General features: G+C 39.9%; 1 protein-coding gene across 19 annotated transcripts in view; it reads left to right on the forward strand.

The window, feature by feature from the left end:
- Positions 1 to 22184, forward strand: part of DIP2A (disco interacting protein 2 homolog A) — a 75279-nt gene that overhangs the window by 13156 nt on the left and 39939 nt on the right. For 11 of the 19 annotated variants that reach the window (XR_006742310.1, XR_004989353.2, XM_045585338.1 and 8 more), the window contains 6 exons: positions 4136 to 4255; positions 7419 to 7538; positions 9359 to 9568; positions 13008 to 13139; positions 16350 to 16469; positions 17635 to 17832. Coding sequence is in view for 17 of the 19 variants with exons in the window: in XM_045585338.1 (XP_045441294.1) it covers positions 4136 to 4255; positions 7419 to 7538; positions 9359 to 9568; positions 13008 to 13139; positions 16350 to 16469; positions 17635 to 17832 (900 nt within the window). In the remaining 2 variants the exon portion in view is untranslated. Of the gene's footprint in view, positions 1 to 4135; positions 4256 to 7260; positions 7329 to 7418; positions 7539 to 9358; positions 9569 to 13007; positions 13140 to 16349; positions 16470 to 17634; positions 17833 to 22184 lie in introns of those variants that run through there. The other 8 variants (XM_045585331.1, XM_036446318.2, XM_045585343.1 and 5 more) reach the window with 5 other exon arrangements.

Below are 22184 nucleotides of genomic sequence, written 5' to 3' on the forward strand. Positions count from 1 at the left end.
CACATAGACCTTTGAGAAGTGTGCATTATGGCTAGTAGTGGGAGACTGAATTTTTAATTTAATTTTAGTTAATTTAAAAGTAACCAGAAAGTTATCCAACATGATTAAAATAGAAGGAGCCCAGTAGAAAAATGGGCTGAAGACTTGAGTAAGCATTTCATAAGAGGGAACCTTAATGGTCAGTGAGCAAACGAAAGGGGCTCAACCTGAGCAATAATCAGAAATGCCAACTAAAGCCTAACCTATATCTGATTGTTGGAGAAGTTTCAGATTGTGGGAGTGTGGACAGCTGGTGTTACCTGGTAAAGCTGAAGAAGTCATAGTTAATCTGCAATTCTCCTTCAGGTACACAAGTACCCTCGAGAAACTTTGGAGGTTTGCCTGTGTTTGCCTGTGCACAAGAGTGTATGCTATATCCTTCAACTGCCAAAAAAAACTCGAATACTAACCAACAGAATTCATATAGGGGAAAGCTTAAGATCCGCATATATCAGCAAGGATGAAACCCATAAACACATGGGGGAAGAGGATAAAAGAAACCACTGTAAAGGAAAATAGGCAGTATAAGTTAAAAACATCCCAAACTGCACTATTTTGGAATCTTTATGTAGTTGGTAAAAAAAACAAGGAATAAGTTTTCATTGAAGTCAGCATGCGACTTCATTGTGGAGTGAGACTGCAGAGTATCCTGAGGCACTTGGGTGTTTATTTCTCTTTTTCTTTTGTTTCAAGTCTTTATTTCAGGCTTCTTGATTAAAATTTTTTTTCTTTATTGATTAAGGTATTACAAATGTGTCCTTATCCCCCCAACCAATATGGTTGTTACATTGATTGTTTCCTTATAATAATTTTTAAATTGAAAACGTGCTTTAGTGTGATATATTATATTTTACAGTCAGCAACAAAATAGTGAGGAGTCTCTTTATATTCTGACACTCATTCCTCCAAAATAAAACAAAAACAACCTCTCTGTAAATTTGGAAATGATGGAAACACTTGACAGCCCATTTGCAAACATGGACAGCTGCCTTCACACTGGGTGATCACATACTGTAGCGTTTCCATCCCATGCAGGGTGAGACGGGAATGCTCACTGTGCCCATTCTTAGGCCATTTTTTTTAGTGGTCACTGCCAGTGCAATGCAATGGGAAACAAAACAGGATAAACATCTTCAGTCATAGATGGTGTTATGTTTGTTATACCTTGAAAATTCAGGTGACTGCTTATTAACTATTAGAATTAGCAAGAGTTTTTTATTTGATATAAGATAGATATGTAAGAATCTATAGCTTTTCTCTGCAGGATTTTTGTTAATGAAAAAAAAAAACTACTTATAATGGCAATGAACTTTCAATTGCTTATTAATACATTTATCAAGGAAGCCACAGAACCTATATTGGGGTCATAAAATTTATTTGAAAGAAATAACCAAGACATTAAAATAGAAGAAACACCAAGGTCCTAAATGGAAAAATGTAATATTATAAAATGGGCACTTTCCAAATTAATGTGTGAACATAATGTAGGCCAGTAGCTGATTCCACACACCCCTCCTTTTTCCAGGCCCCTCATAACTTGATTGGAAATAATAACCCATTTGAAGGAAAGTTCTGAGAGTAGCCAGTACATGTTTGAAAAGGAATACAGAGAGAAGGAACTGGCCCTCAAGATGTTAAACATGACTGTGTGCACTTAGTTGTCATACAGGAGGGTCTTGGTGCAACAACAAAAAGAATAGTGAGGAGACTCTTTATCTTGCTATTGGCTTTGTTTCTTGTGGTTGCATAAAATTACTCTACGTTCATATTGGAGTCAGAATGCACAGAACTTGATGTGCTGTGGATTATAAAAACAAGTGTGTTGCAAATTGATGTACATGCAAATGGACAAGAAAATCAGTGGAAGAGAAAGGAGTCTAGCAATGACTCAGGAGCATTCAAAGTGGGGAGACAACGGAGCTGGGATCCTCTCCCTTTCCATTGTTAGTGAACATAGACCTTAGAAGGACCACCCCTCTAAATTGTAAGGTACTATAAAGTTCATTTCAGTAACCATTGAGTGGAGGTTAAAAGATAGGAGACCTAGACGTTGGGAACGAAAAGAAAAACTGGTATAATTGGCCCCTAAAAATGAAAATATTTCAAAATGACTGAGCTGCCTACCACCAGCTCAATGCAGGGCATTGTCCCCAGTAGAACAGGGCTTCCTGCAGTTCTTTTGAGGGGCTTATTAGCTGGGTGAAATGAATAGAAATTCAGATCAGTGGAAATATGAATGGGCAATAAGCATTATGTTCAACTTTAACAGTAGATAGGGAAATGTAAATTAAAGTGAACAATTTTTCTCCTATCAGCTTGCCAAAATTCTAAAACTTTTTATAGCTTGCATTGCTAACAAGGATGTGGGGAAATGATACTTTCATACATTGCTGTGAGAGTGCGAATTGCTGTAATCTTTTTGGAAAGTTACTTCTTGATATCTGTTAAAATAAAAATATACCTATTCTGTTATCCATTAATTTATTAATGAGTTTTGTAACTTTGTTGAATAAATGAATCTATCTGAAAAAAATCAGAGTTCCCATAATTTGGAAAATAAGTCTTAGGGATGTCCATTTGCATGTACATCAATTTGTAACAAACCTGTTTATAATCCATAGCACATCAAGTTCTGTGCATTCTCAACTCCAATATGAACATAAAGTAATTTTATTCAACCACAAGAAACAAAGCCAGTAGCAATACTGGTTAGTTTGCTATGGATGCACATGTATATGTATGTGTATGTGTGTACATGGATGGTCAAATTCTGAAGAGCTAAACATTGATTTCCAGAAGGGTTTCCATTTTCTAGCACTAATAACTGACACCCAAAAATGTAGTCTTGAAACCAACAGTGACAGCCTCTTTCTGCTCACATCTACAGTTTGGCTGGGCTGGAGGGCAGCTGCATCCTATCCACAGAGCCAGAGCCTGTATATATTGGGGGGCTCCCCAGCCACAGCTATGGTGTTGGTGCTGGGAGATTTGGGGCCAAGAACAGGGCTCCTGTGCTGCCTCTATTCCCTTCTCTCTCCCTTTGTTCTCTCATGTGTCCTCTCTGTGTTGTCACTGAGAAGGACATGTTGACACAGGTAGTATGTGTCGTTTTTCATGACTGGCCTCAGAAGTCATATAACATCACTCCTGCTACACTGTGTCCGCTGGATAGTCACTGACTACCAAGGTCCAAGGCAGGGATAGACTGCCTCTTTTCTGGGAGCAGTAAGGCCTGGAGGAGCCAGTAGGACTGAAATCCTGCTGGCTACTTTTATGAGACATTTTGAACCAAAGGCTAAATTAAGCTGATTATTTTGATGATGCACAATTGAAGGCTTTTCTTTGTGCTGTTCTCAAATATCAGCAAATGAGGTCTCAGATAACCCCAGGGGTTTTGTTTAATGACCCTGCACACTTGTACCCCATTCCTTGACTCATCACATGGTGTCCTGAGGACCTATGTAGTCATGGCGGTGGCCATGAGTATAGAGAGCCATCAGCATGTTGGGTGTGGAGACATTGAGCATGGGCTGAGGCAGTTGGGCCTGAGTCTGAACACTGTGATCTGCTGTTATCATTGTCATCTGTGCCTCTCTCTTCTCTTTCTCCACCAATCCACTTATTTTCTGCCTGTGTCTAAGGATGACTGGTGACACTCATGATTGTTTAGTGGGCTGTTTCTCACTGAGTGTACTGATACCATGGACAGTATCAGGAAACCTGACTCAGATCATTTCAGATTCAGGAAATGTTTAGGTGCAGAAATACACTTTCAAAGGACTTCTCTAGAATCTGCCTGAGCAGCTGCATGTGTGATGCGTACGGGTCTCAGGATTGGGCTGTGTGATGGCCATCTTTCCTGCGAATGGTGGATGATGACATAAGCCTGGGTTGGCTGCTCTGAGGAAAGAGCTGGAAGTGGGCATTCATGGCTTCCCCTTGATCTCCTGACTTGGTCTTTAGGGTGTGAAGGCCAAGATAGGGTGTGTGTGCTCAAATAATTGTTTTTGGTATAGTGTGTGCTATTTAAAATGGGCTTTTCCACAATTGGAAAAGTAAATGGTGTCACAAGACATACTATACAATTGTGTTTCAGGAGTGGACACATCACTTCAAGCAGAGCCTAGGATCCCGGGGCCCTCACAGACCATGGCTGAAGCACCTAAGCAGCAGAAGCCACGGCCCACCAACTCACGGGATGAGCGCTTCCGGTCAGGTAGGGATCAGAGGCAGCAGTCCTCCACTCTCCACTCTTAAGTCTTTGGGTTATTTCTTTCTTGCTAAAAATGTCTGATGAAGAAATTATTTTCACTTGAATGATGGACATATGACATATGAAAAGATGCTCAACAGCACTAGTCATCAAACAAATACGAATTAAAATTACAATGAGATATCACCTCTCACCTGTCAGAATACTTATCATCAATAAATCCACAAGCAGCAAGTGTTGGCAAGGATATGGAGAAAATGGCACTGTTGTGCACTGTTGGTGGAAATGCAAAAAATTAAAAATGGAACTAACTAACTTATAACCCAGTGATTCTACTTCTGGGTATATGTTTGAAGAAGCCCAAAACACTAATTCCACAGAATATATGATCCCTGTGTTTATTGCAGTGTTATTTACAATAGCCCCAAAATGGAAACAACCCAAGTGCCCATCAGGAGAAGAGTAGATAAAGAAGTGGTATATGTTATTACTCAGCCATAAAAAAGGAATGAAATTTTGTCATTTTCAATAGCATGGATGGATGTAGAGAATATTATGCTAAGTGAAATAAGTCAGAAAGACAAATACCATATGTTTCACTTATATGTGGAATCTAAAGAACAGAATAAATGAACAAACAAAATTGAAACAGACTCATGGACACAGAGAGCAGACTGATAGTTGCCGGGAGATGGAGGGATTGGGGGACTGGGTGTAAAAGATGAAGGAATTAAGTTGTAGAATCAAAACAGCCACAGGGATGTACAGCCTAGGGATTATAGTAACTATGTATGGTATCAAGCAGGTACTGGAAAATTCCAGGGGAGCGCTTTGTAACATATATGATTGTCTAACCAATATACTATACCCCTGAAACTAATACAAAATATTATTGCATGTAAATTATATGGAAAATAAAATAAAATTTTGAATGGCCATTTTGTCTTAAGAATATCTAAAAACAGCATTAACATTTTAAATGTTATGTCAATAAGGATGTGTGATGAAGGGATTTGAGAAACTTTTGATCAGATAATTTCTTACCCAATTAATATAAAAAAAACTTTCTCACACTGATAATTGTTCTTTTCTGATAATTCTATATAATAAAGAGCTAATATGCAAATGGTTGTCATGTCCTCACACCATCAGACACTCAATACTGGGGAGAGAGGAATGGGGACCAGCCAGGCACAAATGAACTTGTGAGAGAAGAGTGGGGACTAGCCAGGCACAAATGAGCTTGCAAGAGAGGCATGGGGACCACCCAGGCTGCGGCCCAGGAGAGGGACAAGCCTCCCATCCTGCAATCCTGGGCGCCTTTGACTGTGGCCTGGGGGAAGCCTGCCCTGGTCCTGGGGGCCTGTGACCAACCAGAGGAGGGAATCCTGGGTCCTGGGTGTGGGGTGAGACAGGCAGTTAGGGGCGATCAGGCAGGCAGACAGAGGAGTTAGGGCAATTAGGCAGGCAGACAGGCAAGTGCTTAATACTAATTGTGGCTTAATACTAATTGTTGAAATCAGTAGTGTTAGTCCTCCAAGTTTGTTCCTTGTTTTTGATCCCATGTATGTAATGTGTCTTTCTTCCTCTGGAACTTGTAATATTTTCCTCTTTATCACTGATTTTGAGTGATTTGATTATGATGTGTCTTAGTATAGTTTTCTTTATGTTTATTGTGCTTTGTTGAGTTTCTTGGATCTGTTGGTTTATACCTCTGTTGTATTGATATTGTCTAGATTTTTAGTTCTGGGTTATTTTACCCGATTTTGTTTCTTTCTAAGATACTAATCAAGTTTAAAGTGTGTGCTCTATCTATTGTATGGGCTCCTGGATATGTCTCCCTCAAGCACCTTCTTCTACAAGAGTAATGTCCTTCTATTTTTTTGATTCTTCAAGATGGTTTACTTTTTCTCTGAGAGTTTTAAGAACTTTCTTGTTGCGTTTGATGTTTGTAAATTTCTTTTAGTATGTTTAGGTGTGAATTTTTCATCTTTTTTTTTATTAGCACTTTATCAGCCATTTCATTGTAAGGTTTTTAATTTTTTTCTACTTTTTATTTTTTTAATCCTAACCCAAGGACATTTTTTCCATTGACTTTTTAGAGTGAAGGAGAAAGAAAGGAGGGAGAGAGAGAAGAAAGAGAAACATTCATGTTAAGAGAGAGACATCAATTGGTTGCTTCCTGCACATGTCCCAACAGGGGCCAGGGACAAACCTGCAACCAAGGTACTTCTTGGTCGGTAATTGAACCCGAGATCTTTTGGTCCAAGGGCTGATGCTCAAACCTAGGGGTGTCGAACTCAATCAGAGAAGGGGCCAAAATCTAAAATCCAGCCTAAATCGCGGGCCGAATGGTTTACTGAACAGTCATAAACTGTCATTGTGATGGAAACGCAGCGGAGTGCAGTGATGACAGCGCGGTGCGGGCCACATTGCAAGGCCTGGCGGGACGGATTTGGCCCGCGGGCCTTGTGTTTGACACATGTGCTTTAACCATTGAGCAAAACTGGCCAGGGCTTAAATATTTTAAAAACACCTTGTTGGAGAAAAAAATTTTAACTGTACAAAAGTGGTCTCATGCACTTATTTTTAAAATTATTATAATTAATATTTTTAAATTCTCACCCAAGAACATTTTTCCATTAATTTTTAAAGAGAGTGGAAGAGAGAGGGAAAGACAGAGAGAAACACATCGATTGGTTGCCTCTGGCATTAACCCTGACCACGGCCCGGAAGGAGCCTGCACCTGAGGTATGTGCCCTGAACAGACCCCAGGACCCTTGGGTCCGCAGGCCGACGCTCTATCCACTGAGCCCAACTGGGTAGGGCTGTCATGCACTTCTTTTTGTTCTTAGTATGTTTTTCTAGAGGAGCAGGGTAAATCGTTTAGAGTAGTTTATGCTGACTACTGGAGACATATTTAAGTTCATTTGTTTGATCTTATTTTCAATTTGGGGGATTTCTTTTTTATTTAGTTTTCATTTATAACTGTGAAAAATATTCATATAGTTCTGAAGTAAAATCTACAAACAAAGGAATATTTAAAGAAACCTAGGACAACATGTGGGACCCATGAGTAGATACACTCAATGAAAACCATGAAACTTAATTTTGTTACTTCATAACCAATTTTATAAGAAGTGTTTTTTCTGCTTTTTCTATATAGATGTTCACACTGAAGCCGTGCAAGCAGCTTTGGCCAAATACAAAGAGAGGAAGGTGCCTCTGCCTTCGAAAAGACGGTCTATTCTTGTGCATTCTTCTGTGGAAACCTGCACCCCACCAGGTACTGATAAATCTGGGTTGGGAATGGCCCACAGGTTTTTCACATGCTTGGTGTCATAACTTAATTTCCCAATGAGTTGGAATATCCTTTTTTTTTTTAAATATATTTTATTGATTTTTTACAGAGAGGAGGAGAGAGGGACAGAGAGCTAGAAACATCGATGAGAGAGAAACATCGATCGGCTGCCTCCTGTACACCCCCCACTGGGGATGTGCCCACAACCAAGGTACATGCCCCTGACCGGAATCGAACCCGGGACCCTTCAGTCCGCAGACCAATGCTCTACCACTGAGCCAAACCGGTTTCGGCTGGAATATCCTTCTGACCTGTAGTATAGATTGTGTAGATTTTAATTGTGTGTGTGTGTGTTTTTTTTTTTTAATAGAGATTTTCTTTTCTTTTTCTTTTTCTTTTTTTAATATATTTTTACAGAGAGGAAGGGAAATGGATAGAGAGTTAGGAACATTAATGAGAGAGAAACATCAATTAGCTGCCTCTTGCATACCTCCCACTGGAGATGTGCCTGCAACCAAGGTACATGCCCTTGACCAGAATAGAACCTGGGACCTTTCAGTCCGCAGGCCAATGCTCTATCCACTGAGCCAAACTGGTTGGCTTGTTTGTTTGTTTTTTACTAAGGTGGTATTAATATTTATGTTTTTTAAGGAAGAAATGAACCTAAAATGAGTACTCAGTAGAATGCAAAGGTTTCCTGGATTAAAATTTTTTAAATTATTCACTCATTTACTGTGTTGTTCCCAGGCCATAAATGGGAGAGTAGAAGGCTATCTAGAGGGTTTTTTAATTTTACTTCGTTGTTACTATGATTAGAAATGAAGACTTTAAATGGAGTTTCTCTTCGTCAGTAATGTTTTTAAAGCTTCCTATTAAACCATCCCATGGTGTTGGTTTAATGACTTCATATTCATGTATTCTGTTGCCTATGTTATTAAATAAGTCCTGAAACTGGTGACTAAAAGCCAATACCAGATTCACACAAGATAATTTAGTGGTTCTGATAATGTTTACTTGATAAAAAAGGAAAAGTTTTTACTGTTAAAAAAAAAATCTTAGAAATGTCTGTCAAATTATTTGTTTTACTAAGTATAATTATAGATACTACCCAGTTTTTGAATAACTTTAAAATAATTGTGAAACCTATAATAAAATGCAGTTATGAAAACTTGATAGACCCTTATTCCCAGTTAATTTTATTGACTGAAGCAGTTGTTTTGGGGAAGGAATTCTTTCCAGAGCTCATTCCTACTGTGCAAGCATGTCAAACTCGCGGCTGGCAGGCCACATGCCTTGTTTATTTAACATGCTTGTGATGCAGGTGAATAGGGTAAGGCCTGGAGGGATGTAGGCTGCAGCCTCCACAGCCACTCACCTCAGGAGGTGAGCTCAACCTTCCCTGTGGGGTGCCCAGCCGTGTGAAGGGGGTGTGCGGCTTGGACGTCCTTTAGCAGCACTGTGTGTTCACAGAGCACTTGGAGTCTCCTTTGATATTTGGGACACCACCAAGGAATGTGCTGAAGCCATTTAGGAATTGGGATTGCCTTCACTCCCAATGTATTGTGTCCTGAGACTAAGTCCTCTGGGAGAAGCTGGGGTCATGAAGCCAGCTTTCCCAGGTAGGATCCTGTGGGTTTTACAGTTGGTTGATGCAGGCCCTTCTAGATTGAGGGTGACCTTTGAGATGACCCCTTGGCCATGTGTGGGCACAGCGCAGGCTGGGAGGCCTGAGTGCCAGTGTGGGACCCTGCCCTCCTTGGTGACCCATACCTACATCATGCCTGTCGTCGTTATTTTGACCACAGACACGTCATCTGCCTCAGAAGATGAGGGCTCTTTACGGCGACCCGGGCGACTTACCTCCACTCCGTTCCAGAGCCATTCCAGCGTCGAGCCCTGGCTCGACCGGGTCATTCAGGGCTCCTCCACCTCATCCTCCGCATCCTCCACCTCATCTCACCCGGGAGGGAGACCTGCCGCCGCACTCGCAGGCCTCATGGCCCACACCCACATAGGTTAGTAACAGCTGCCGTGGCCCCTCTAGGACAGGGGCACCTCTGCACTCATCAAGACCCACTTTCTCTCTTTCATCTGGGAAATGGCTTTTGGTAACAAAAGTGGTTCTTGATGCTTCTATGGTTTAGTGATCACAGATACTGTGACCTGTGGGCCTTCTGAGAGAAGTGCATGGTGTTTCTTGCCGCCTCTTGCTCTGGAGGGTGGGCTGGCACAGGTGGTCGGTGCAGGGCTGATGATCAATTAGGTGTGACTGAGGCTGTTCCTGATGGTCACCCGTGGCCTGCAACCTAGACATTGCTCTTTACTTGTATGCATAGCTGGAGTCCATGGGCTTGGGAGGTCCAGGTTAAACAACCCCTCAACCTGAATAGGGATGTCAGTTAAGGTTAAGTCATAAAGATCCATGGAACTTTTCCAAATCATTCAGTCTTTAAAAAGTATTATCATGCCCAAACCGGTTTGGCTCAGTGAATAGAGCATCAGCCTGTGGACTGAAAGGACCCAGGTTCGATTCTGGTGAAGGGCACTTACCTTGGTTGCAGGCACATGCCCAGTAGGGGGTGTGCAAAAGGCAGCTGATCGATCTTTCTTTCCCATCAATGTTTCTAGCTCTCTATCCCTCTCTCTTCCTCTCTGTAAAAAAAATCAATAAAATATTTTTTTTAAGAAGTATTATTGTACCCCTCTGTTTTGTAGTTGTGTAGGGGACAGAAAGTTAGGTTGATAACCGACCTGAGATTGCAGAGCTGGCTTAGTGTTGAAGCCAGGCTGACAGTTTTCTTGATTTCTTTTTATTTTCTTTGCTGTTAGATACTGTTCTGCTAACACTGAAACGGTGTACCTATGACAGGCTGGTGTTTTCAGTGGGGTCACAACGGACAGGCTCTGGGCTCAGGTGCTGAGCTTTTTCATGTACAATCTTGGCCATTTGACTGGACTGAGAATAAATGGTTGGCTGGATTGGAAGTAAATTGGATGTTTTAAGTGGCCGACAGCGTTAGTCTCACCATCCTCTGAGGGGATGGCACTGAGTCTTTTCATTTTAAAATTTGTTGCATCAGTGCATGAAGCACATTTCTGTTGAGCATGTCTCTTCTATTGTGATGTGAGTCTTAGATGAGAACTCACATGCCACACCGTGCTTCCAGTACACAGAGACCTCTGGGTGGCAGGGCAGCTGTCAGGGCTGCCCCAGGGCAGCGTGTTTCAGGAGAAAAGATCCCTTTGGCAAACAGCCCGCCCACATTGTTTTGGTAGCTTTCCTGGGTGTCCTACCAATGGCCACTGGTTACTGCCCACCTTTCCTCAAGGAGATCGACAGTGGATAGTTTGAAAAATAGTTTTTACACTGATGTATTAAAAAATTGCCCACAGGTCAGAATGTTTAGCCAGTCAGCCTTCAACTTTCCAGTTGTGGGTCTTTCAACAAAGCATTTGGCTATAAGTGTGTTTGAGTGAGGTGTTTCCATTCTCGGAGAGGCTCTGATTGTGAAGATTCATGAGGGGGATTCATCACCTCTCAATGAGGACTCCTGGCCTCTGTCGTCCACCCCTCTTGCTTGACTTTGCATACACACTGTGATTAATTCTAGTAACTTCTAAAATTTTAACTTAGGCTCTGTTTGATACCATACTGTGATTATAGCCTTCATATACTATATGTTTACTGGGTATAGTTGCTTGAATTTCTGAATGTGAAAATACTCAGTTTCTTTCTATTATAAAAATCATCTTTTGCTTTAGTGTCCAACACTAAATTGAGTTCTTCAATTTAGGTTAAGGAAAAAAATACAGAAAGAACAAGAATATTTAGATAAAAAATTTGAGGTAGCATGTATTAGGTAAAAGATAATTTTAAAAATATATTATTTTCAATATTGGATTAAGGAAATCAAATACAGAAAACATTTGGACACAAATATAAATACATATATTTAATAGGTACTCTTTTATGCAACTATTTATTTATTTATTTAATAATGATTTTTTTTATTATTGAAAGTATTATATTTGTCTCCTTTCCCTCCCCATTAACCCCCCTCTTATGTCTGTTCTATGCAATTATTTTAGAAACTATTGTACTTTTGGTTAAGATTATCACTTATGCCTTTTTCATGAATACTGTTAAAATCATTTATTCCTTTTGTTAGATTTAGAAAGATGGGGAGATTTATGGCTGATTTCATAAACCTCAAGCTTTTTCAATGTTTGTGAAAGCTCTATCATTAAAGTTAGATTTTCCCTCCTGCCGGTGTGGCTCAGTGGTTGAGTGTCCACCCATGAACCAGGAGTTTACGGTTTGATTCCTGGTCAGGGCACATGGGTTCAATCCCCAGTGGGGGCATGTAGGCGGCAACCGATCAGTGATTCTCTCTCATTATTGATATTTCTATCTTTCCCTCTCCCCTCTTCTCTGAAATCAATAAAAACATATTTAAAAAAGATAAAATTAGATTTTTCTAACTGCTATTTTCTGCTGTGTAAATAGTGAGTTTGTGTTTTCCTTCCATATAATTTCATATTTCTGCATATTTTAAAAATTTATTTCTGAGTTGTGAAATGATAGATTAATTATCAGAATTTAAAATATTAGCATGCCATCTGATGGCAGGAGCATTCATTAGAAGATTAAACAGATTATAGGTCACCACTGACATAGGCTAATATCGATTTCACAAGTAGACAATATTTGCTCTAGTGTTATGGGAGGGCATACTTTCTGGTAGTTGTGCAGACATGGTGCCTTTCGTACTGGGAGACTCAACTGTAACTATAAGGTGATAGCAACTTACAGTCAGCCAGCATTCTGAACAGATCAATATCTCTGCCATATAATGAAAATTCAACACAAAAATGTACTTTCAAACAGTGGAAAGGAGTAACTTCAAACATTTTCTGTATGTAACTAATTGTCTTTAAATAAATACATTGTAGTTTCTTAACAATGAGATGTGTTGAACTGGCCACAAGGGTAGTTTTTATCTTTGTAGGTTTATTCTTTGAAGCCTGCAAAGTCTTATGTCTTTGGGACATCCAATATACTCTTTGTGGGTGTGCGGGTTAGTCTTTTTCCCCCCCATAACATAATAAAGAATGGTTCAATAACAATTGATTTGAAATGTGTTTCTGCTTCATCAAGGGAAATTTCTGAATAAAACCTCATATGGCAGGCGAGTCCACTTGTGTCTGTCTGTGCTGTGATCAGTGTTTCTAGTCTGGATCTCTCATGCACACAGGTCTATGTACAGTGTCTGGGAACTGAGAGTTCACAAGGTCCCTGTGTGCCTTGGTCGATGAGAAAAACAAAATTAATTGGAATACCATGCTCCTTGCTTAGAGCTCAGCTAGAGAGGCCTCACTTGAATCGGGTTTAAACAGCAACTTACTGGTCTTCTGAATTAACAACACTTTTGTTTTGGATTTGTTTTTCAAAAGCAGATCTGCACTCTGCCCCTCCTGATGTCACCACTGGCCTTGTGGAGTATTCGCACTGTGAGCGTCCACAGCCAGCCCCTGTGAGAGGCGTCCCTCGGGGGTGCAGCGGACGCCTCCTGGACACAGCAGGTGGTGAGCATGTCTGTCTTTCTCCTTTAGACGCGGCTGAGCACAGGTTCTTTTCAGATACTAAACATCCCTTCATGTACTCGCTGTAGCAAACCTGAGCCAGTCAGTAGTTATAACCCTTCAGTGCAGTAAACTAAGAACAGTGTGTGCAGTGCATGTTACCACAGAAAGCACCATGTGCAGAATGATCAGAAATATCTGTAAAATTGGTCCAGTGGACAAGGAAGGTAGGGAGGAGAAAACCTCCAAATTTCAGTTGAGTGTGAAAGGAGTTTGGATCTATAGTATTGTAGGAAAATGAAAAGCATGGAAAGTTCTTATTTGAACACAGTGTCTTCAGCAGATCAAGTCCTAGTGTGAGTGCCCCGCCTGCAACATGGCAGTCCCTGAGCTCACTGTCCTCAACAACCTGTGAAATGGGCACAGCCTCAGTCACAGTTCCTGATGTGCAGGCCCAGTGCTGTCGGTGCAGTTTCAGGGTCCTGCTTAACAGCTCTAATGTCTTATCAAAGTCATGTCAAGTTTTCTTTCCAGTGTGCTGGATTTGAATTGGAGAAAACTCCAGGGGCTCTCAGGTTTAAGCCTTGATTGTGTAATTTGATTCTTTTAAGCAGTAGGACAAATTTTGTTGAAGTCTTTTAGTTTGTTGTTCAAATGCAAAAGGAAAATACTGAGTCAACTTGAAGCAGGCTTTCCATTGGTTAGATACATTTTTATTTGATTTATTACTCTTTATTTTTTTAAAAAAAGTTTAGCTGAGTTAAAATTGACATATCTACCATTGCACATATTTAAAATGTGCAATTTTATAACTTTTTAAAGATATGTGTACAACTGTGAAACCATTCATACAGTCAAGACACTGAACACATCCAGCCCTCATAAAAGTTTTTTTTGTCAGACATGCCACCCCTTTTTGGCTTCCCTTTAGGCAACCACTGATTTATTTTCTAGCTCTGTTGTTAGTTTGCATTTTCTAGCATTTTATGTAAATAGAATCATATAGTATTTACTCTTTGTGTTTGGATTCTTCCATTCTTCATGATTATTTTGAGATTCATGGTCTTGCATGTATCAATAGTTCATTCCTTTTATTGAGGAGTAGATTGTTCTATGGATGTACAGCTTGGATAAATAGTTTATTTAACTATCAATATATATTTTGGTTGTTTCCAGTTTTTGGCTATTCTAAATAGAGTTTCTTTGAATATTTTTATGCAGGTCTTTGTGTGAGGTGTGTACTTTCATTTCTTTTGGGTCAATACTCAGGAGTGAATCATGTAGTAGGTCTGTGTTCAACTTTTTTTTTTAATTAAAAAAATATGTTTTTATTGATTTTTAAAGAGAGGTCCAGTTGTTTCAACATCATTTATTATAAACTAGAGGCTTGATGCATGAAGATTCATGCAAGAATGGGCCTTCCTTCTCCTGGCTTCTGGCACCCGGGACCCAGGACTTTGCTCTGGCTGCTGCCTTCCGCCTTTGCTCTGGCCCAGAGCTGCCTTTCGCCTATGCTCCAGCCTAGAGCTGCCTTTCTCCTTGGCCACTGGCCCAGAGGCCTGGAGTGGCCAGGGTGGGGCAGAACACTTGCATTGCTGTCATCTTTGTTGCATCGATTTGCATATTCCCTCCTTATTGGCTGTGGGTGCCATCATCTTTGTTGTGAAGTGATGGTCAATTTGCATATTCCCTCTTTATTAGATAGGATACCATTCTGTTCCCAAGTTTCTTTGGCATTTAAAAAAATATTTATTTTTATTGATTTCAGAGAGAGAGGGAGGGAGAAGAAGAGAGAGAAACATCAATGAGGAGAGAGAATCATTGATCAGCTGCTTCCTGCACATTCCCTACTGGGGATTGAGCCCACAAGCTGGGCATGTGTCCTTTACTGGAATCGAACCTGGGACCCTTCAGTCAGTTCTATCCACTGAACCAAACCAGCCAGAGTATCTTTGGCATATTTAATGAAAATCAGTAGACTATATTTGAGAGGAATCTATTTCTGGGACCTCATGCTATTCAATTGCTATATTTGTCCATCCTTATATAAATAGCAACTTGTCATGATTACTGTCGTTTTATAATAAATCTTGAAGTAGTGTAGTTTGTCCTCAACTCTACTTTTCAACTTAAAATTTGCTTTGACTAGCCCGGTTCTGGTGGCTCACTGGATTGAGCATTGCCCCATAGATCAAGAGGTACTGGGTTCTACTCCCAGTCAGAGCACATGCCTGGATTGCAGGCTCAATTGCCAGTAGGGGTGTGCAGGAGGCAGCCAGTCAATGAGTCTCTTTTATCATTGATGTTTCTATCTCTCTCTGCCTCCCCCTTCCTCTCTGAAATCAATAAAAATATTTTTTAAAAATATGCTTTGACTATTTCCCACCTCTTCTTTGTAGTGTCACTGCCCCATGGAGGACCAGCTCTGGGTGTTTTCTTCCTATTTGAGGATTAGATACTACCTTTAGCTCATATTTATGAAAAACATTTGTAAAACAAAAATTTAGGGGGAAGAATGGACTTTTTCTCCTTTGTTGCCAGTTGGTCTCATGGCTGGCATAACAATACTATCTGGTTGTGTATCTCATCCCCATTTAGTCTGTTGTGCTATGACATGATGTGTGGTCTCTGGGAACTCCATTGTGCTCTTGTGAGAGGAGGAGAGTGAAAGGGAAATGGTATCTTAATACGACTTGGGAAGGACAGTTGGCCCATGAACGGTGGCTGGGGCTGCATAGTCGAAAATCAGCATATAACTTGACTCTCTAAAAACTAGTTGTTCCTCGGTATCTATAGGGGCTGATTCCAGGACCTTCCACACACACCAAAATCTGCAATACTCAAATTCCCCATATGGCATAGATCAATGCATATGGTCAGTTCCTTGCATCCACAGACAAAAATAGTGCAGGTATTTAAGTGGATATGTGCAGTTCAATCCTGGGTTGTTCAAGGCCCAATTGTAGTTTGACCTCATGAACTTCCTGAAAGGGTTTCAGGCATCCTCTGCGGCCCCTACACCACTTTGAAAACCACTAGCTTAGAATAAGTTATAGTTTCTAAAAGGCATTCAGTATTTGTTAATGAATTAATCAATTCCAAAATGGGGCTAGTGCTTTTTATTCATGTAATTAGTCTCTGGACCTCATTTCCATGTCCTGTTCCCCAGAGGATGTGGCCTGTTTAACCTCAGAGTTCCTTTTCCCATGACAGGTGTCCCTGTGAACAGCAGAGTGTCCTCCAAAATCCAGCAGCTTCTGAATACCCTGAAGAGGCCGAAGCGTCCTCCGCTGAAGGAGTTCTTTGTGGATGATATGGAGGAGCTGCTGGAAGGTAAGCATCCTCAGATTTGGGCTCACGAATGTAAACAGGCTGACCATTACATCTGGAGACGCAGGCAGATGTACATCCTACACGGGTTCTTATTGTGACGTTATGGCACAATAAAGTGATATTCTCTCTGTTGGCAGCCCCTGTAGTCACCATGTGTGACGGTGAATTAGGTATCACATGGGTCTGCTAGCCTTATTTGAACAGGTGGAAAACTCATTGCTGATAGTTAAGACATTTAACATTTCCTTATGCCTCTGATCCACTGGTTAGTACTTTATAAGAATACTTCTAAGGTTTCATTTTGCTTACATTATTTAAATTTTTATTTAAACTTTAAATCTGAAATACTCCTCTTCCCATGGTTTTAACATCTTCAGTATAGTTTTGGCTCATTTTCAGAATTTTAGCCTCTTATTTGAGATATATATTTAGAAGAAAGAATACAGATTAATTTTTTTAAATTACCAAAAAATAGAAGTGTAGACTTTTAGATAAGGAACAGGAATAAATCCCAGTACAACATACAAGCATATGAATTGTGTTAGAGCCACCAGGACACATGGCCAGCCCCTCAGCTTTCCCACCTCTTCTGTGTAATGTCACTGCCGCAAGGAGGACCAGCTCTGGGTGTTTTCTTCCTACTTGAGGATTAGATACTGCTTTTAGGGCATTGTTTCCCCTTTTAATTAGATAATGCCTTTCAAATTCAGAATTCAATCGTATGAATGCTTTTGAGAGCAGTCTTTCTTAAACTAGGACAAATTTTGGTTACATATCCACTGAAAATATAATTTTTCTAAAACATGGTGATAGTTGTTTTGAATGCCCAAAGTGGTGATTCTGCTCACTTTTATCCTTTATAATCAGGGACTAGTGCCTGTTTCTCAGGTGTCGTCAGGGTTGTCCCTGTGACAACCTGACCTTCACTGCTGCCACCCTGGGGACTGTCATGTTGGGTTAAGGTTACCAGGCTCCATCATTATTCATTATCCAGTTTCCACCTGTCTTTGGTCAGTTGATCTATGACTTTATATTGATAAGCAAATCTAATCTTTGTATTATTGGTATTTAAAAGAACAATATTATAAAATATAAATGCTTAACAATATAATATGTGCATGATACTAGGAAATGTTGATTTAAAAATTTCAATTTTTGCTTACAGTTCAGCAACCAGATCCAAATCAGCCAAAGCCTGAGGGAAGCCAGATGGTAGTGCTGAAAGGGGAACCTCTGTCCTTGGGGACACCCTGGCCACCGTCACTGCTGGCTGCCTTGCAGCGGTGGGGCACAATGCAGCCCAAAGCCCCCTGTCTGACCTCCTTGGACACAACTGGGAAGGCCGTCTACACCCTCACCTATGGCAAGTGTCAACAGAAGGCAATTGGCTGTGGTTTGGCTATAAAATAATACATGTGTCATACAAACAACATAGACAAACAGTGGATGAACATAATAGAACAAATTCCTGAGAAACTAACACAACTGTTTAACAAATAGAACATCCCCTCACTTCAGGTGGACATCTCAGATCACTGCCTCTTCCTCCCACCAGAGGGGACACTGACTGATGGTGCCCGGCCACTGCTTTGGCTTCAAGTGTTCACATCTGTATATGCATTTCTGAACAATGGAGTTTAGTTCTGTCTAATTTTGAACTCTGTTTAAATGGAATCGTACAGTATGTACTTTTTGTGTTTGGCATCTTTGGTCTCATATTGTGTTTTTATGTAACAGATCATAAGCATATAACCTGATGCACAGAGTAAATACTCAGCACTCAGCTGAGAAGCATTTCCAGGTTGCCAGGCTCTGTGTGTCCCCTCCAGTATTCACGTCCTTCCACACTTTAAAGGCAAACTGTTGTGCTGACTGCTAACACCTCTGGCTTTACCTGCCTTTGAGTTTTCTATAGATGAAAGGTGTTCTGGGTCTGCACTCTTTTGCTCAGCATTGTTTGTGAGACTCATCTGTGATGTGTGTGAAGTGTAGTAGTTTATTCTAATTCATGGATGTTATTTTATTCTGTGAAAACACACTGTGCAGTAGGTGGACATTTGGTTTGCTTCCACTTTCGGGCTATCATGTATAGTGCTGCTATGAACTTCTCCTGTGGGTCTGCTGGTGAACATGTGGAGTTCAGAGCTTGTGCTGGTTAGTGCAGAGGTAGCAGTGTCTAGCTTTAGATTGTTCTGCCAGGCAGTTTTCCAAGGCTTTTTTACTGTAGCGGCAGTCTTCATCCTCACCAGCAATGTGTGCAGCCCCAGGTGCTCCACATCCTCGCCAGCACTTGACATTGTCTGTTTATTTCATTTTAGCCTTTCTTGTGTGTTGTGGTTTCAAGAAATGCCAATTGCATTTTCCTGATGACTAATAATGCTTTCATATGCTTGCTGGCTATTTGAATATTCTCTTTTATGAACTATCCAAATTTTTGTTTCATTTTTCTGTTTAATTGCTAATATTTTCTTGTTTATATTTACAGATACATGCCTTTTCAGATATATGTTTTGCATATATCTTCTTACACTCTTTGTATTGCCTTTTAATTTTTAATTGTAGCTTTAGATAAATGAGAAGTATTAATCTAATTTACCTATTTTTTCCTCTACTAGAGCGCTTTTTTGTCCTTTTTAGGAAGTCTTTGCCAAACCTAAGGACACAAAAATATTTTTCTACTATTGCTTCTAAAAACTTGTTTTACTTTTTACATTTGGGTGTTAAGATGCATCTGCAATTTCATTTGTGAAATGAGAGTCATTTTTTTTCCTTATGAATATCTATGCCTCATTATCATTTATTGGAAAGCCAGTTCTTCAAGTATTGGGGTGGAAAGTGCACCTGTGATTCTGTTTGCGGACTTTGTTCTGTTTAGTCAGTGTGCTATCTGTCCACACCTCCTGAATCACTGTAGTATTATGAGTCTCAGTATCCGGCTCAGAAGTCCATTAGCTCTGTGATTGCTCCTTAAGATTTCCTCGACTGCCCTTGCATTATAAGTAAACTTCAGAATTAGCTTATCAGTTTCTGGAAAAATTCCTGCTGGGATAATGATTGCATTGCATTGAATCTGTAGTTCAATTTGAAGAAAATTGATTCATGAGTAGAATATTTTCTCCTTTTTTTAAGTTCTTTAATTTATTTCAGTATTTTTTTTATTTTTCAGTACAGAAGTCTTGAGCATCTGCCATTATTTATTTTTATTGGAATGATTACAATATTTTCTACTCATTTGTTGCTTGCATATAGAAGTGCAAGTGATTTTTTTAAATGGTGACTTTTTACCTTGCCACAAACTAACTGATTTATTTTCTTCTTCTTCTTCTTTTTATTTTTTTTTTAAATATATTTTATTGATTTTTTTACAGAGAGGAAGAGAAAGGGATAGAGAGTTAGAAACACCAATGAGAGAGAATCATTGATCAGCTGCCTCTTGCACAATCCCTACTGGGGATGTGCTTGCAACCAAGGTACATGCCCTTGACCGGAATCGAACCCGGGACCTTTCAGTTCACAGGCTGATGCTCTATCCACTGAGCCAAACCGGTTTCGGCTGATTTATTTTCTTATTTGTCCATATATCTTTTGGATAACTTGTATACAAAATCAGTCCTCTGTGAACAATAACAGTGTCATCATGACCTTTCCAGAACTTAACCTTTAGTTTCTTTTTCTTGCTTCTGTATGAGCTAAAACCACCAGTACAAAGTGGAAAACTGGGTATTCTCGCCTCGATCTCTATCTTAGGTCATGAAGTTTGTCGAAGTTTTTGTTTTTTAATGTGTTTTTATTGATTTTTAGAGAGCGAGGAAGGGAAAGGAAGATTAAAAACATGATGAGAGCCGAAACTGGTTTGGCTCAGCGGTAGAGCGTCGGTCTGCGGACTGAGGGGTCCCAGGTTCGATTCCGATCAAGGGCATGTACTTTGGTTGCGGACACATGCCCGGTAGGGGGTGTGCAAGAGGCAGCTGGTCGATGTTTCTCTCTCATCGACATTTCTACCTCTCTAACTCTCTCCCTTCCTCTCTGTAAGAAAAATCAATAAAATATATATATTTATAAAAAAAAATGGATGAGAGAGAAACATCGATTGGCTACGTCCTGCAAGCCCCCCAACTGAGAATCGAGCCTGCATGTGCCCTGACCAGGAATCAAACCAGTGCCCTCATGGTGCATGGGTTGATGCTCAGTCACTGAGCTACACTGACCAGGCTTTTTTTTTTTTTTTTTTTTTTTTTTTTTATGGTAGAAATTCTTTGTCAGATTAAGAAAATTCTATTCCTAAAAGTTTACTAAAAATTTTTCATCATGGATTGACATTGAATTTTTTTGGGGGGGGCATTTAACTCAAAACACTGTTGCTGCTTTTGTCTATATATGCCTTGATTTTTCATCGATATATGCCTTGATTTTTCTTAACCTACTTATTTTTTAAAATAAATCTTTATTATTGAAAATATTACATATGTTCCTTTTTTTCCCCTCCATTGTCCTTTCTCCGCCCCCCCCCCCATGACATTTAATTTTATCAAATGCTTTTCCTTTTCTGTCAAGATAGTCATGGTTTCCCTCCCCTTCTCCATTATTTTAATGAATTGCTTTGACTAATTTTCAAATGTTAAGAATATTTATATTCGTAGAATAAATTCCACTTGGCTATGATACCTTATCTTTTTAGTAAATGTCTGGATTTTATTTGCTGCTGTATTGTTAAGGATCCTTGCATTTGTGTCCATTAGGGAGATTGGTCTATAATTCTTTAAGAAAGGAACTTACTGTCCACTGGGAGGAACATGGTTTGTTAATGGCCACCACCTGTTGAATTCAGCTTTCAGGTCTGGTTTATGCTGTGCTTGGGGTAGCCCTAGGCAATACTAAGGAAGGTGGTGGTTCAGTGCCTTGTTTCTCTCAACCTACACTCCCCTTATGAGCAGTCTACTTTGGATCACCTCGCTGGGCCTGCAGAGACTTTGTTACAGCAATGCTATCTCCTGTCTGATCTCACCATGTGCCTTTTCCTTCACAAGTTTTACTCATGCCTGACTCTGTCAGCTTCTTGAAGAACCCACCTTCACGCTTGCATTCTTCTTTTCTTGCACTTTATTTCTACCCATGGGACACTCCAGGATTGTCTCTAAAGTCAGTAGTCATACTCTATTCTTTCCTTTGTCACATGGTCCCCCTTCTACCGTCCTGAATTTCCCACTGTAATCTCTCTTTTCGGCCTGTAGTTCTCTGTGTATGTATTTATTTTACTGTGCATTTGCTGGTGAGGAAATCTCATTGCTTGTCTGACAGCAGTTTATTATGTCTTCATTTTTTATGGGGATCATTAGCTGTTTTTAATACTCTGAAGATATTGTCTTATCTTTGCATTCTTGGGATAAAACTAACTTGGTTGTGATGCATTGTTCTTTTTATATTCTTTTTATGGGTTACAGTTATTAACATCTTGAATTGATCATTGATATAGACAAAAGCAGCAACAGTGTTTTGAGTTAAATATTTTTTCTCCTTTATTTCTCAGGTCCCACAATTCACTTATTTCACAATGTTGCACTTGAGTTTAATATTATTTGCAGTGAAATTTGAGCATTTATTCAGAGGGCATGGCTGCTCAGACTGCATGGTGTTATGTCACAGCAATTTGAGAGGGACTGAATTAGGACATTGTGTTACTTTTTAGTACACTGCTTAGTGTAAATGTCAAGGCTG

Source organism: Pipistrellus kuhlii, unplaced genomic scaffold, assembly GCF_014108245.1.
Source record: "Pipistrellus kuhlii isolate mPipKuh1 unplaced genomic scaffold, mPipKuh1.p scaffold_m20_p_2, whole genome shotgun sequence".
NCBI lineage: Eukaryota > Metazoa > Chordata > Mammalia > Chiroptera > Vespertilionidae > Pipistrellus > Pipistrellus kuhlii.